At 38.6% G+C, this 12,054-nt stretch overlaps 1 protein-coding gene across 1 annotated transcript in view; it reads right to left on the bottom strand.

Annotated features, from left to right (window-relative positions):
* ipo8 (importin 8) overlaps positions 1-12,054 on the bottom strand; it is a 48,863-nt gene that overhangs the window by 35,737 nt on the left and 1,072 nt on the right. Inside the window, exons 2-9 of the mRNA XM_040153216.1 lie at positions 11,167-11,359; positions 9,845-10,001; positions 7,416-7,505; positions 6,777-6,871; positions 6,596-6,680; positions 6,347-6,481; positions 3,960-4,059; positions 3,484-3,560 (exon numbers count right to left, since the gene is read on the bottom strand). Coding sequence (XP_040009150.1) covers positions 3,484-3,560; positions 3,960-4,059; positions 6,347-6,481; positions 6,596-6,680; positions 6,777-6,871; positions 7,416-7,505; positions 9,845-10,001; positions 11,167-11,359 — 932 coding nt within the window. The remainder of the gene's footprint in view (positions 1-3,483; positions 3,561-3,959; positions 4,060-6,346; positions 6,482-6,595; positions 6,681-6,776; positions 6,872-7,415; positions 7,506-9,844; positions 10,002-11,166; positions 11,360-12,054) is intronic.

Here is a 12,054-nt window from a genome sequence, read left to right as displayed (position 1 = left end):
TGTGTTTGCAAGGATCGCCTGATATGCACAGATTTGGTTCCATTTGCATGTGTAGCTTTGAGACTTCACGGTATCCAGCTCCACACATCCACAAATGCATGCTGTGTTGAATTGCAGGTTGAAAACTGGGACATCTGGGCTTTTGGTGAATTCATGTGTTTTTTCTAAATAGAAAGGTAGCAGACTTGGTGGTGGACTTGTTCTTCTTGTTCTGTTGGGGAAAACAGCCAGTCCAGGCAAAAAGCTGATGTCGGCGGAATCTACACCTACCCATCGAGGGGGGACAAATCCACCATCTAGTAGTAGCTTATTTGCGTACAATGATTCATGTTTGCACATTTCCAAATTGTGGCAACAAAATGACGTGCTACACTTTGCAAAGCTTTAACAGACTACCTTTGGGGGACAGGGACATGCTGAAGTTGTAGCTAGTTGTTCTACAAATGGATGACAACACTCCTGTCCATACACTTTGGCTTTGGGCCTCGCAGGTCATCGTGTTTGCAGTGACTACTGCCAGTCAAATAGGAGAACAAATTCTACACCAAAGCACTTTTTCCTGAAGAAAAATGCTGTTCCAAGAGTTGAGAGTCTTGCTGCAGACAGAGTGGAAGTAATGTCATTACCTAAAGTTATTTTGTTGACCTGGCATCAGTGCATACTACAGCATGCCTGGATCAATAAACCATTAGTATGGACAAAGTATCAACTGAGTCATGACTGATTATAAAACAATTATATAGATCCATTTCCACTTTTTCAGGAGTTGACATTATGTGATATCAACTAGTTACATTATCTAGGTAATATTGTTGCCAAAGTTTGCATGTGCAGTGTAAAAATAGTCATATTAATGCTTACCTATTATATAACCTAACATTATAAGACGGTTTTTATGCCAATATTTGCATATCCTATACATTAGGAGATGACAGAGAGATACTTGCTAGCAATGAATGATGATGGTAGTTATTACTGATTATTATTATTATTATCATCATTGATAAGATTCGACATGACTTCTCCTTTTGTAAACATCAGAAAACACAACCCCTTACAAAAATAACACAGGCAGTGAAAGGGATGTTACCACAGAGACCGAAAGAAGTGAAATGTAAACAAATAGGGCTATCTCTGTAAGGATCCTTTCCATAACGTTGTCAGGCACTTAAAATAGCAATCTGAGCCTGCCAGTGGGAAAGACAAGCACTTTTAGTGAATGTACTTTGATGTGGACGAATGTCCATTTGGATTACATTGCAGCCGTTTCGTGGTTGGCAGTTATAACGTTCTTGCTAGATATTGGACCGATTCCAAACATTTCAGTCCTTATTAATCATTTAGACCCCAAAAGATGGGAAAATAGGGCCAAGGTTTAAAAATACTGGAATTATTTTTTAATGAAAGATGTCCGATTGCCCCATTAAGCACCAGTGGAAATCCCAAAGATCCTGATTTTGAATTTAAAACTTTTCCCTGTATTTGCCCGATCTTCTCTCCCAACAAAGTATTTTCTTCCAGCACTGTAATCACCCCTCATTATCATTGGCATTATCTTCCAGATTTCTCAGCTTTGGGGTTGTCTCTTTCAGATAGCCCCAAAGATCATCTATGAGCACACATCTTGTATCGTTAAAACAGTTGCAGTTTGGTCCATGGAAATAGGTGGGTCTTTGTGCTTGTCATGACATGAGCTCAGATGTCCACAGCCCAAACTCTAGATTAGTAAAGGCAGATAACCTATAACCTAAATAGGTCAAAGCAACAATAGGTAAGCTAATAGGTTTTTAAAAAATATATATATTTTAAGGAACTTGGCTTGGTGTTGGTGTGTGTTTTTAACATTTGGGCTTGTGTGGTATATTGAGTCATTCCAAGTCAGAAGGCTGAAGTCCAAGTCAAGTTACAAGTCATTGGTGTTACTCAGTCTGGAAATTTAAGTCTTCAACTTTTGTCAATTCAAGTCTAAAGTCACCAGACCTGTAACTGGAGTCAGCTTTGAGTCCAAGTCATATCACTCAAGTCCACACCTCTACATTACAAAGTTGATATGGCTAACATGTTAGCAAATTCGAGCCGTCAAATTTTCCGAAAATGACGTTCGATTATTCCCTCTAAAAAACCTATTGTGAATGAACCATTTGAATATCTATTTTTTGCATATTATGTCCATAGGAGGGCGAATCAATACAATGAGAGAAATAACTACTTGGGTGCATATTTTCAATATGTGCCCTCAGGTTGCTAGTGCAGTAATGGTAGGCTAACTGTAGCTTAGATAGCCTGCATACAACTTTATCTCAAGGTTCCACAATTTAGCCATCTACTGACCTAATTTCCAAAGTATTTCCAAAAGGAGCTTTTTAGATTCTTTAGAGTGCAAATCATTCTCTCTGTGGCTGAGTTGAGTTGTGAACTCTCTGCCATCATTACCATGTAATGATGACTTAACAAATATCACGGTTGTTGTTGAATTATTTGCTCATTTCAGCTTGACCTACATTTTATTTTCAATCAGTGAAAGTGACTTTGTGTGACTCCTGTCCGTCATGCAGTACATTCAATGCAGCGGCCGAGGCCCACACAAGAACTCGTGAGGCAAACAGCCGCCGTAGTGCTTCTTTTTTTTTTTCCACAACCGAATACTAATTTTCACAATCAAATGTCTGTTTTTCTTCTACAATTCAATTATATAATCAAATTTAGAATACTTGTTGACAGCCCTGTAGCAAACAGTTTCCTATTTATACATCTAGTAGACACAGAGCAACATATTCACTTGAAGTTATATTTTCTGGCCACCTGACAAATCTCATATTATCAAGTCTAATATTGACCCCTTTTTTAAGGTCTGTTTTGGTCTTCACTATCTCCTGAGGGAATTGTCTTGCTTTTACCTGCTAATGCTCCCCTATGTTTACCAGCTAGTCACTATCATTAACTTTGTTTGCTCTTTAACTCCTGTTGGCTTGGCAGATGGCATACAGTGAGTTTATCAGAGCTTTTTCAATGAACCAGCCTGCTGCTGCTGGAAACAGAGGTTGATAATGACATAGTTTGCAGACTAAAAAAGCTAAACAAATATCTAAAAAAGGCTAAAAACCTCCGTGGAACTGGCTTCATCACGACAAATAGCAACTTTCAAATTACACATTTAATTCGTCATTTCATCCATTGTTTGTATAAGAAATGATTAGTACCAGCTTTAAATAAAATATGGCAAAGTAACTATTAAAAGTAAAGAAGATTTGGCATATAAAAGCACTAAGGTAAAATACGTAAAACCTTTGCCATGCATTGTATTTAAAAGCATAAACCCACCGGTAGTCAATGCCATCAGACAAATGTAGTGGAGTAAAAGTATAAGTCTCATAAAATGGATATACTTAGGCAAAGAGCCAGTGCCCACAATCTGTGTAGATTACTGTAGTTGAGTAAATGTACACAGTTCCTCTGGACTTGTGCTAAAATGCTGCTCCTCACCTCCTTCCTTTTGCGGGCAGCTTTACACAGGAGGCTCTGAGCGGCAGTGGCTGGGAGGGCATGGTCGTCATAGAGGTCTGCGACAGAGACAAACACACATTCATTCACAAAAAGAATGGGACAAACAACATGTTCAAAAACATGTTGGACACCCTTCCTCCACTACTAAATACAATCGCAACAATGCAGCTGGAAAGGTCACTACTACAGAGTGTAGGTCAAGAACAAAAGCCCATTCACTTTGTGTGAGTTTTTCATGTACTTGCAATTTATTGTACATCATTGTCTCACTTGATCATTAAAATTAAATACAGTGGTGGTTACAAGATGCCACAAGGACCTTCATGCTAGCAATAAAGATTTGTAGTAGCTATGATGTTTGCTGAGAGAGATTTCTGGTGCGAAATATGGGTTTGATTAGTCAAGTCAGGTGAGTTTAAATATATACTGCCAAACCAAGGTGTTTAAATACTCACTGAACTTCATGCGGATGTACTCATAGGGGTCTTCCTGCCAGAGCTTCTCATCCTCATCTTTGTAACACATGAGAGGGAAGATGACCTCTCGGCACATGGTCTGTAAGAGATGAAGATCCGCATAACCTCAGGAGGAAAATTACATTGGCTTTAAAAAAACAGTCAATAACAACAACAAGAATGTAACACCCCTGATGGAGGAACCTTTGCATCTCCCTAAAGTCCACCTTTCAGGAACTGTGGACAAAGTAATTGAATTATGAAAATACAGGTCTGATCAGGTCTGGTTGTTATGTACATAAAAGAATAACTTTAATTCAACTTTCAATTATTATTTTTCATCGGGTTTGCATATTGGCTCAGTTGTTACCACTTTTCCTTGGGTTTGAATCGTACTGTATGCATGTGTGTGTTAGCCATGTGATGGTGGAGCTGTTAGTGGTTTGGAGAATCCATAGATAATTCTGTATTTTGTACTATTTTGTACTTTTCTGTTTGCGTTTCCACTAAACAAGAAGAACTGTGAAGATTGGGCAAAATAGACAGAGGACGATGTTGGGGATTAGAACCCTACCTAACCTGAACCAATCAGGTCTGGTCTAATCAGGTCTGGAGTAAGATTTATATCCTTAGCCAGAACAGACTGCAGTGTACTTAGACAGATACTTGACTGTATATCTGTTAATGTGGCCACAGCTAATGGAAGAATACTTTTCATAGGACCTTTCAAGTAAATGCAGATACTGCAACAAATGCAAAATGGTCTTTTCGATGTATGGTACATATGTATTTGAACAGTGACACAATTTTCATCGTTTTGCCTCTGTACACCACCACAATTGATTTGAAACGAAGGCATCAAGAAGTGACTGAAGTGTAAACTTTCAGGTTTAATTCAAGGGTTTTAAGAAAATATCTCATTAACTGTTTAGGAATTACAGCTATCTTTATGCATAGTTCCTCATTTTGAGAGGCTCAAATGTAATTGGACAAACCAACATAATTATGAATATAAGGATTATTTACTTGGATAAAAATCCTCAGCAGTCAATTAGTGCCTGAAGTCTGTTACCCATGGACATCACCAAATACCGAGTTCCCTCCCCTGAGATACTTTGCCAGGCCTTTACTGCAGCCGCCTTCTGTTGCTTGCTTGTTAGTGGATCTTTCGGCCCTCAGTTTTGTCTTCAGTAAGTGAAAAGCATGCTCAGTTGGGTTGAGCTCAGGTGACTGACTTGGCCATTGAAGAAAATTAAATTTTTTTGCCTTAAGAAGCTCTTCCGTTATTTTCGCAGTATGTTTTGGGTCATTATCCATCTGTACTGTGAAGCACTGTCCCATCAGTTTTGCAGCATTTGGTTTAATCTGAGCAAATAGTATAGCCCATACACTTCAGAATTCATCCTGCTACTTCTATCAGCAGTCACATCATCAATAAACACATGCCCATGCCATAACATTGCTATGCTGCTATACTGTATGCTTTATATCATGAGCTGTTCCTTTCCTTCTCCATACCCTTCTCTTTTTATCACTCTGTTACAAGTTAGTCTTATTTTCATCTGTCCAAAGAATCTTCCAGAATTGGGCAGGCTTCTTTAGATGTTTTCTGGCAGCCTAATATGGCTTTTATAATCTAAAGTATTACCAGTGGTTTGCACCTGGTAGTAAACCCTCTGTATTTACATTCATGAAGGGGTCTTTTCATTGTACACTTTGACAATGATATACCTACCTCCTCGAGAATGTTCTTGGCCTGGCTAGATTTTTTGAAGGGGTTTTCATCACCAAGGAAAGAACTCTGCGATCATCCACTTTAGTTGTCTTCCATGGTATTCCAGGCTTTTGGTGTTGCTCAGCTCATCAGTGCATTGTTTTTAAGAATATACCAAACTGTTGATTTGGCCACTCCTAAAGTTTCTGCCATTTGTCTGATAGGTTTGTATTGTTTTTTTCAGCCTAATGATGGCCACCTTTATTTGCATCGACACCTCTATGGACCGCATGTTGAGAGTTCCCATAAACAGCTACCAAATGCAAATTCAACGTTTGGAGTTGATTGAATCAACTCCAGATCTCTTACCTGCATAATTTGTCATGAAATTACAAGCGAACAAGCCACACCTGTACATGAAACTGAATGTCTTTTGAGGCTCTGAAAATGAGGGACTAAGTATAAAAATGGCTGTGAATCCTAAACAGTAAATGTGATATTTTTGTTAAACTTCTTCAATTAAAGATGAAAGTTTACACTTCAATTACATCTTGATGACTTAATTTTAAATCAATTGTGGTGGTGTACAGAGGCAAAATTACGAAAATTGTGTCACTATCCAAATACAATACTGTATTTACCTCTGCATCAAATCCCTCCTTGTCTGTCCTACCTGCATGTGCGGCTTCATCTGTTTCCAGGTCAGGGAGTGTGACAGGCCCTGGTTGAGGTAGTTGAGGCACTGCTGCAGGACGCGAGGAGTAACATACTGCTTCTGTCGGTGCTGGTCCACCACTTTCAGCAGGACCTGGACGGACAACACAAACAAGGACAATAAATAACCCATAATAGTCAGAGCCTGAGCAACAAATAAACAGAAAACCTAAAGCAACATCCTCAAGTCTCAGTGATACATGCTTACCTGCTGCATGCCCACTGCATATGTCTTCAGGAAAAATTCTGCAAACTCGTAGTACTCCTTTGTCACATTGCCAGGACTTCCATATCTGTCATTCAGACCAGAAGCATGTGAAAAGCTGGTAATGCCCCTCTGAAAACTACAAATCTGGTTTCTGGTGATGTGAGAGCATATCTGGACTCACCGCTCAAACAGTCTTGTGATGATGCGCAATGACCACTTCTTACACTTCCACCATGCAAGCTCAGGACGGTCGTCCTCATCAACCTCCAAAGTCTCCTAAAAAACACACATTTTATGGTCAGTTCTAGGAGCTTGTGTAACCAGCAAAAGAACAAAAAGAACTCAGCCATAGTTCACATAGTTTAAGTAAATATTCATAGTGTCCATTATGTAAACAACAACTGATTAATTAACACAAGTTAAGGTTAAGATTTTTGATCTTTTTATAACAGTTAAGATGGGATTCCAGACCATTTTAAAAACAATTTTACATAAAAATAGTAAAAAAAATAGTAAAGTGTATAGAGAACTTCCACAATTTATTCAAATCGTCAACGTTTTCTATAGGTTTATTGTTAAATGGCCAAATCCAGGGTCCAATGTAAGTTAAGATAATGGTTTTTTGTTAATTTTTAAATGGGTAAAAAAAAAAAACTTAATGAAAACATCATTCATTAAATTGGCTTTTGGAAAAAAAAAAAAAAAAAAAAAAAAAATGTATAAAACCATTGTGGAACATTTGTCATCTGATCTAATTGTTGCAGTCACTCTAATTCATTGACAAGTCTGGGATTATTTTGCATATTTGTGTGTGTCTTACAGCAGGGACATCTCGGTCCATTATGGCTCGGAGGATTTCCATCCACTGAGTCATCACTGCGTTGTTGATCAGCTGGAGAGGGAGCGAGTACTGCAGGGCAACAACGAGGTTAATGCTGTTCATCATTATCATTATAGTGACACTGACACACACAAGAGCCCTCTACAGACGTGGAGTGTGTGTGTCTGTCTGTATATATATATATATATTATATATATATATATATATATATATATATATATATATATATATATATATATATGTGTGTGTGTGTGTGTGTGTGTGTGTGTGTGTGTATATGTATGTATATGTATACGTGTATATGTGTATTGAAAATGTGTGTTAAAACATATTTTGTCATCCAAACACAGAGTCACATTGATTACTCATCTGTTTAGTCACACTCTGACACACCGATCAGTTTTTCTATGAAAAATTATATTATCAATAAAATATAAATCCTATCACATAGTTGGGTGTAAAAATGCATTTTAATTTATGTTGACAAATCAAATTCCAGAGAAGCTATCATCTGGGTCAGTGACTGTTTATGAATAATGCAAATAATGTCAATTAGCTAGCAGATGTCGTTGTAAGCTGGTTACATTGTACATACTTTATCTTTTATCTTTTTACCTGTGGTGATGTCAGACCTCAAGACTTCCAAAAAAAATGTGGAAGTATAGTTCGGTACTTAAGTTTTTGGAGAGTAAGACAATTTTCGAAATTTTTGCTGTACACCAACACAATGGTTTAGAGACAAAGCCATCAGATGTGATTCGAGTGTAGACTTTCAGCTTTAATTCAAGGGGGTTTAACAAAAATATTGCATTAACCGTTTTGGAATAACAGCCATATTTATTCATAGTCCCTCATTTTGAGAGGCTCAAAAGTAATTGGACAATTGAACAGTTTCATGGCCAGGTGTGACCTCTTCCCTCGTTATTTCATCAAAAATTAAGCAGATAAAAAGGTCTGGAGTTGATTCCAAGGGTTGAATCCTCAATATGCGGTCCAAAGAAGTGTTGATGCAAATGAAGGACGCCTTCATTAGGGCCTTCATGAATGTAAATACAGAGGATTTATCACAAGGTGCAAACAACTGGTAACATTAAAGAATACAAAGACCAGATTAGGCTGCCAGGAAACATCTAAAGAAGCCTGCCCAATTCTGGAAGATTCTTTGGACAGATGAAAATAAGAGTAACTTGTACCAGAGTGATAAAAAGAGAAGAGTATGGAGAAGGAAAGGAAAAGCTCATAATCCAAAGCATACCGCATCATCTGTCCAACATAGAAGAGGCAGTGTTATGGCATGGGCACGGGTGGCTGCCAATGGAACTGGGTCATTAGTGTTTATTGATGATGCCACTGCTGATAGAAGTAATAGGATGAATTCTGAAGTGTACAGGGCTATACTTTCTACTAGGATTCAGCCAAAGGATGCAAAATTGATAGGACAGTGCTTCATGGTACAAATAGATAATGAACCAAAACATAATGTGAAAGCAACCCAAGAGCTTCTCAAGGCAAAGAAATTGAATGGCCAATCAGTCACCTGACTTCAACCAGACTGAGCATGCTTTTGCCTTACTGAAGACAACACTGAGGGCAGAAAGACCCACAAACAAGCAGCAGCTGAAGGCGGCCGCAGTAAAGACCTGGCAAAGCAAGTGAAGGGAGGAGAATCTGCATCTGGTGATGTCCATGGGTACCAGACTTCAGGCAGTCATTGACTGCCAAGGATTTTCATCGAAGTATTAAAAATAATCCTTATATATTCATAGTTATTTTGGTTTCTACAATCACATTTGAGCCTCTGAAAATGAGGGACTATGTATGAAACTGGCTGTAATTCCTAAATGGGTAATGCCATATTTTTGTCAAACCCCTTGAATTAAAGCTGAAAGGCTACAATTCAATCAGATCTTGATGCCTTCATTTCAAATCCATTGTGGTGGTGTACAGAGGAAAATTGTATCAACGTCCAAATACTTATGTTCCTAACTGTATGTTCCCAGCTTTGAGCAATGTATACAGTAGCTGGTTGTGTGAAGTGACCAGGCCCAAGACTTTTGACTTGGAACAAACCAAAAATGGGTGGGCTGCATGAGGTCATAATGATAATTAAGTAAGGAATGTATTAGTGATCTTAAGAAGGTTGAACAAGATGTTTCATCTCTCTGTGCACATTTACATAACTGTGACACATTCAGTTCAGACTTCTGTTGGAAGTGTTATGGAAATGTTACTAGGTCTGACCTAGTAACCACTGTGACTTTGACATTAGAGTTACTTAATGTGCTTATTAAGACATGACATCTATTTCTTCATAAAGACATTTTTCCAAAAAATATGTTTTATCTTCCCTCAAAAGGATAAGCGGTATAGCTAATCCTTAGCACGTTTTGACACACATACAGACACACCTGCACAAGAGCGTGGAAGATCTTGAGGATCTGTTTCTGGATGAGGACAGAGAAGATGGTGGCGTCAGCCAGCAGCTGACTAATGAGTTGCTGAATCCTCGGCAGGAAAATCTGCATGGCTGCCAGCAACGGTTCCCTCTCATCTGCCTTCCTGTATCTGAAGTACACACACACACATGCAAGTCTCTATGGGAGGGTGTTGATGAGATGACAGAGGCTGCTGAAATGAGTGTGCTGTCAGTAGGTGCACTGCAGTAGCCGGTCGTTGAGAATCGCTGATCTAACACCAAATTAGCATACAATAATTTTGCACATTCTCACATAACAATACATAAAAGCAGCTCATGAGTCATGATAAATAAAAAACTATCCTGCAAATGTCCCAATCAGTTATGTTCCAGGCATTACTGACAGCAGATAACGCACATACATTTATAATTCCTTATGACAAGACATTCGATTCTAATTAGAATTTATACATTTTTTAAATCAGTCATTGTAGTAATATAAATCAGTTTTTCAAGTCCTCACCCCAAACTGAAAATTTTGTTTTGTCTGGAGGAGCTCAGGTCTCTTTCAGGGCAGCTAAGCCCCTTTGGCTCCCCATAAATTGAATGCTGATCCTAGTACTATACTTGTATTAAAAGCTACTGGAGGGAAGTAAGTGCTTCCTTCCAGGATGACTCCTTAGGAAATACAAGGAGACATTGCCTTCCCATAATTCCATGCTATAGCAATAGACAACTCCCAATGGAGGTATTACTGACCTTATTTATTAAGCAAATTTAAAGACCAAGATTTAAGTTTGACAATAAATCATAATTTAAAAAAAAAAAAAAAAAAAAACTATATCAAACCATCCCGTGACACCCTCAGAAAGAGAGCAAATAAGCAAATTTCCCAAAACGGGCAACACTTTGAACATTTTCAATTCTGCATTGTTTACATCCATGACTACTAGCAAGCAGTCCTCTTTCTTGGTGTTTGTGTTTCTAGGAGCATTACGGTCACATTTCAATCTGTGGAATAGTGGGAAACCACTGGCTGAACTGTTTATCGCATCACCCAAAACTTTTGTTCGTCTCACCACTTTCTAGGGAAACACTGTCGGTAAAGTCGGAGTTAAGTTGCTTCTCTCAGGTTTTTTTTTTCTCTAGATCTTCTTCACACCTTTCTGGAGAACAGTGTTTTGGAAAGCAGAAGAAACAAAGTGTTTTTGATTATTGGACCACATATAGTGTAGGTGCCCTCCTTTAAAATCTATAGCCCTGGTGTGAGAGTGATTCAGAGCAGTGAGAGAGGAACAGAAACCGGTTACTCACTCGTAGGTTTTGACCAGCTGGTAGAGAGCCAGGAGGCTGCCGTACCAGCTGCCGCTGTTCTGAGACTGCAGATACATGCCGATCTTGTCCACGATAGCGGTCCAGCGGCCAGGGAAGTCATGCTTGATAATGGCTCTCAGACACATGGTAAGTTGGGCGCTACGGACAATACAAAGACATATGGAATTACTAACTGCATCAGGCAGGTACCAACGTTTAGTATAATTCTGTATGTGTTTATCATTCAGGAGCCAACCGTGGCCTATGTAAAATCTATGAGAACATTTAAAAAGCAAGGAATGTAATTCAAAATTTAAGTTTTTATTTGGATTTTAAAATATTGTGTCATTCTACATGTTAGGGGCCGACCGATTACCGGTCTATCTGATAATCTGATCCGGTATTCAGCATTTTTACAATAATCGGAACCTTTTTTTTGTTTTTAATCCGATTGCCGATAAAATAAATTAATTTAAACATGCGCTACTTTGGCTCAGATGCAGCCGCCTCTCCCTGTCTGTAGGCTTGAGCAATGTCCCGCCCACAGCACTATCTGATTGGTTACACGTCACGAGTAATAGCCTATCAACACTGGAGAAACACATTTGCAAAGTGGAGGAGCTCCGATGAGCTGCTGGAATTGTGTGTCGAGGGTAGGGCGGTAGATATTGCCGAAGTTGCAATAAACACCACGATCCTCTACGCTGAAGTTGCAAAAACACCACCGTCTTATGAACAAGTTAATTTGTTGATCCAAGTCACACCCAGCAGGAGAGAACAGGACAGTGATAAAGAAAAGCCATCACTAACTGCTAAGCTAAAGACACTAACAATTGTAAGTCAAAGTAAGTCAATCAAAATGTACGGAGTAAATGTTACCGTTTTTAA

This window comes from Xiphias gladius, chromosome 2 (assembly GCF_016859285.1).
Source record: "Xiphias gladius isolate SHS-SW01 ecotype Sanya breed wild chromosome 2, ASM1685928v1, whole genome shotgun sequence".
Taxonomy (NCBI): domain Eukaryota; kingdom Metazoa; phylum Chordata; class Actinopteri; order Istiophoriformes; family Xiphiidae; genus Xiphias; species Xiphias gladius.
The sequence above is the reverse complement of the archived record's forward strand: the minus strand, read 5'-3'. Positions and strand labels throughout refer to the sequence as shown.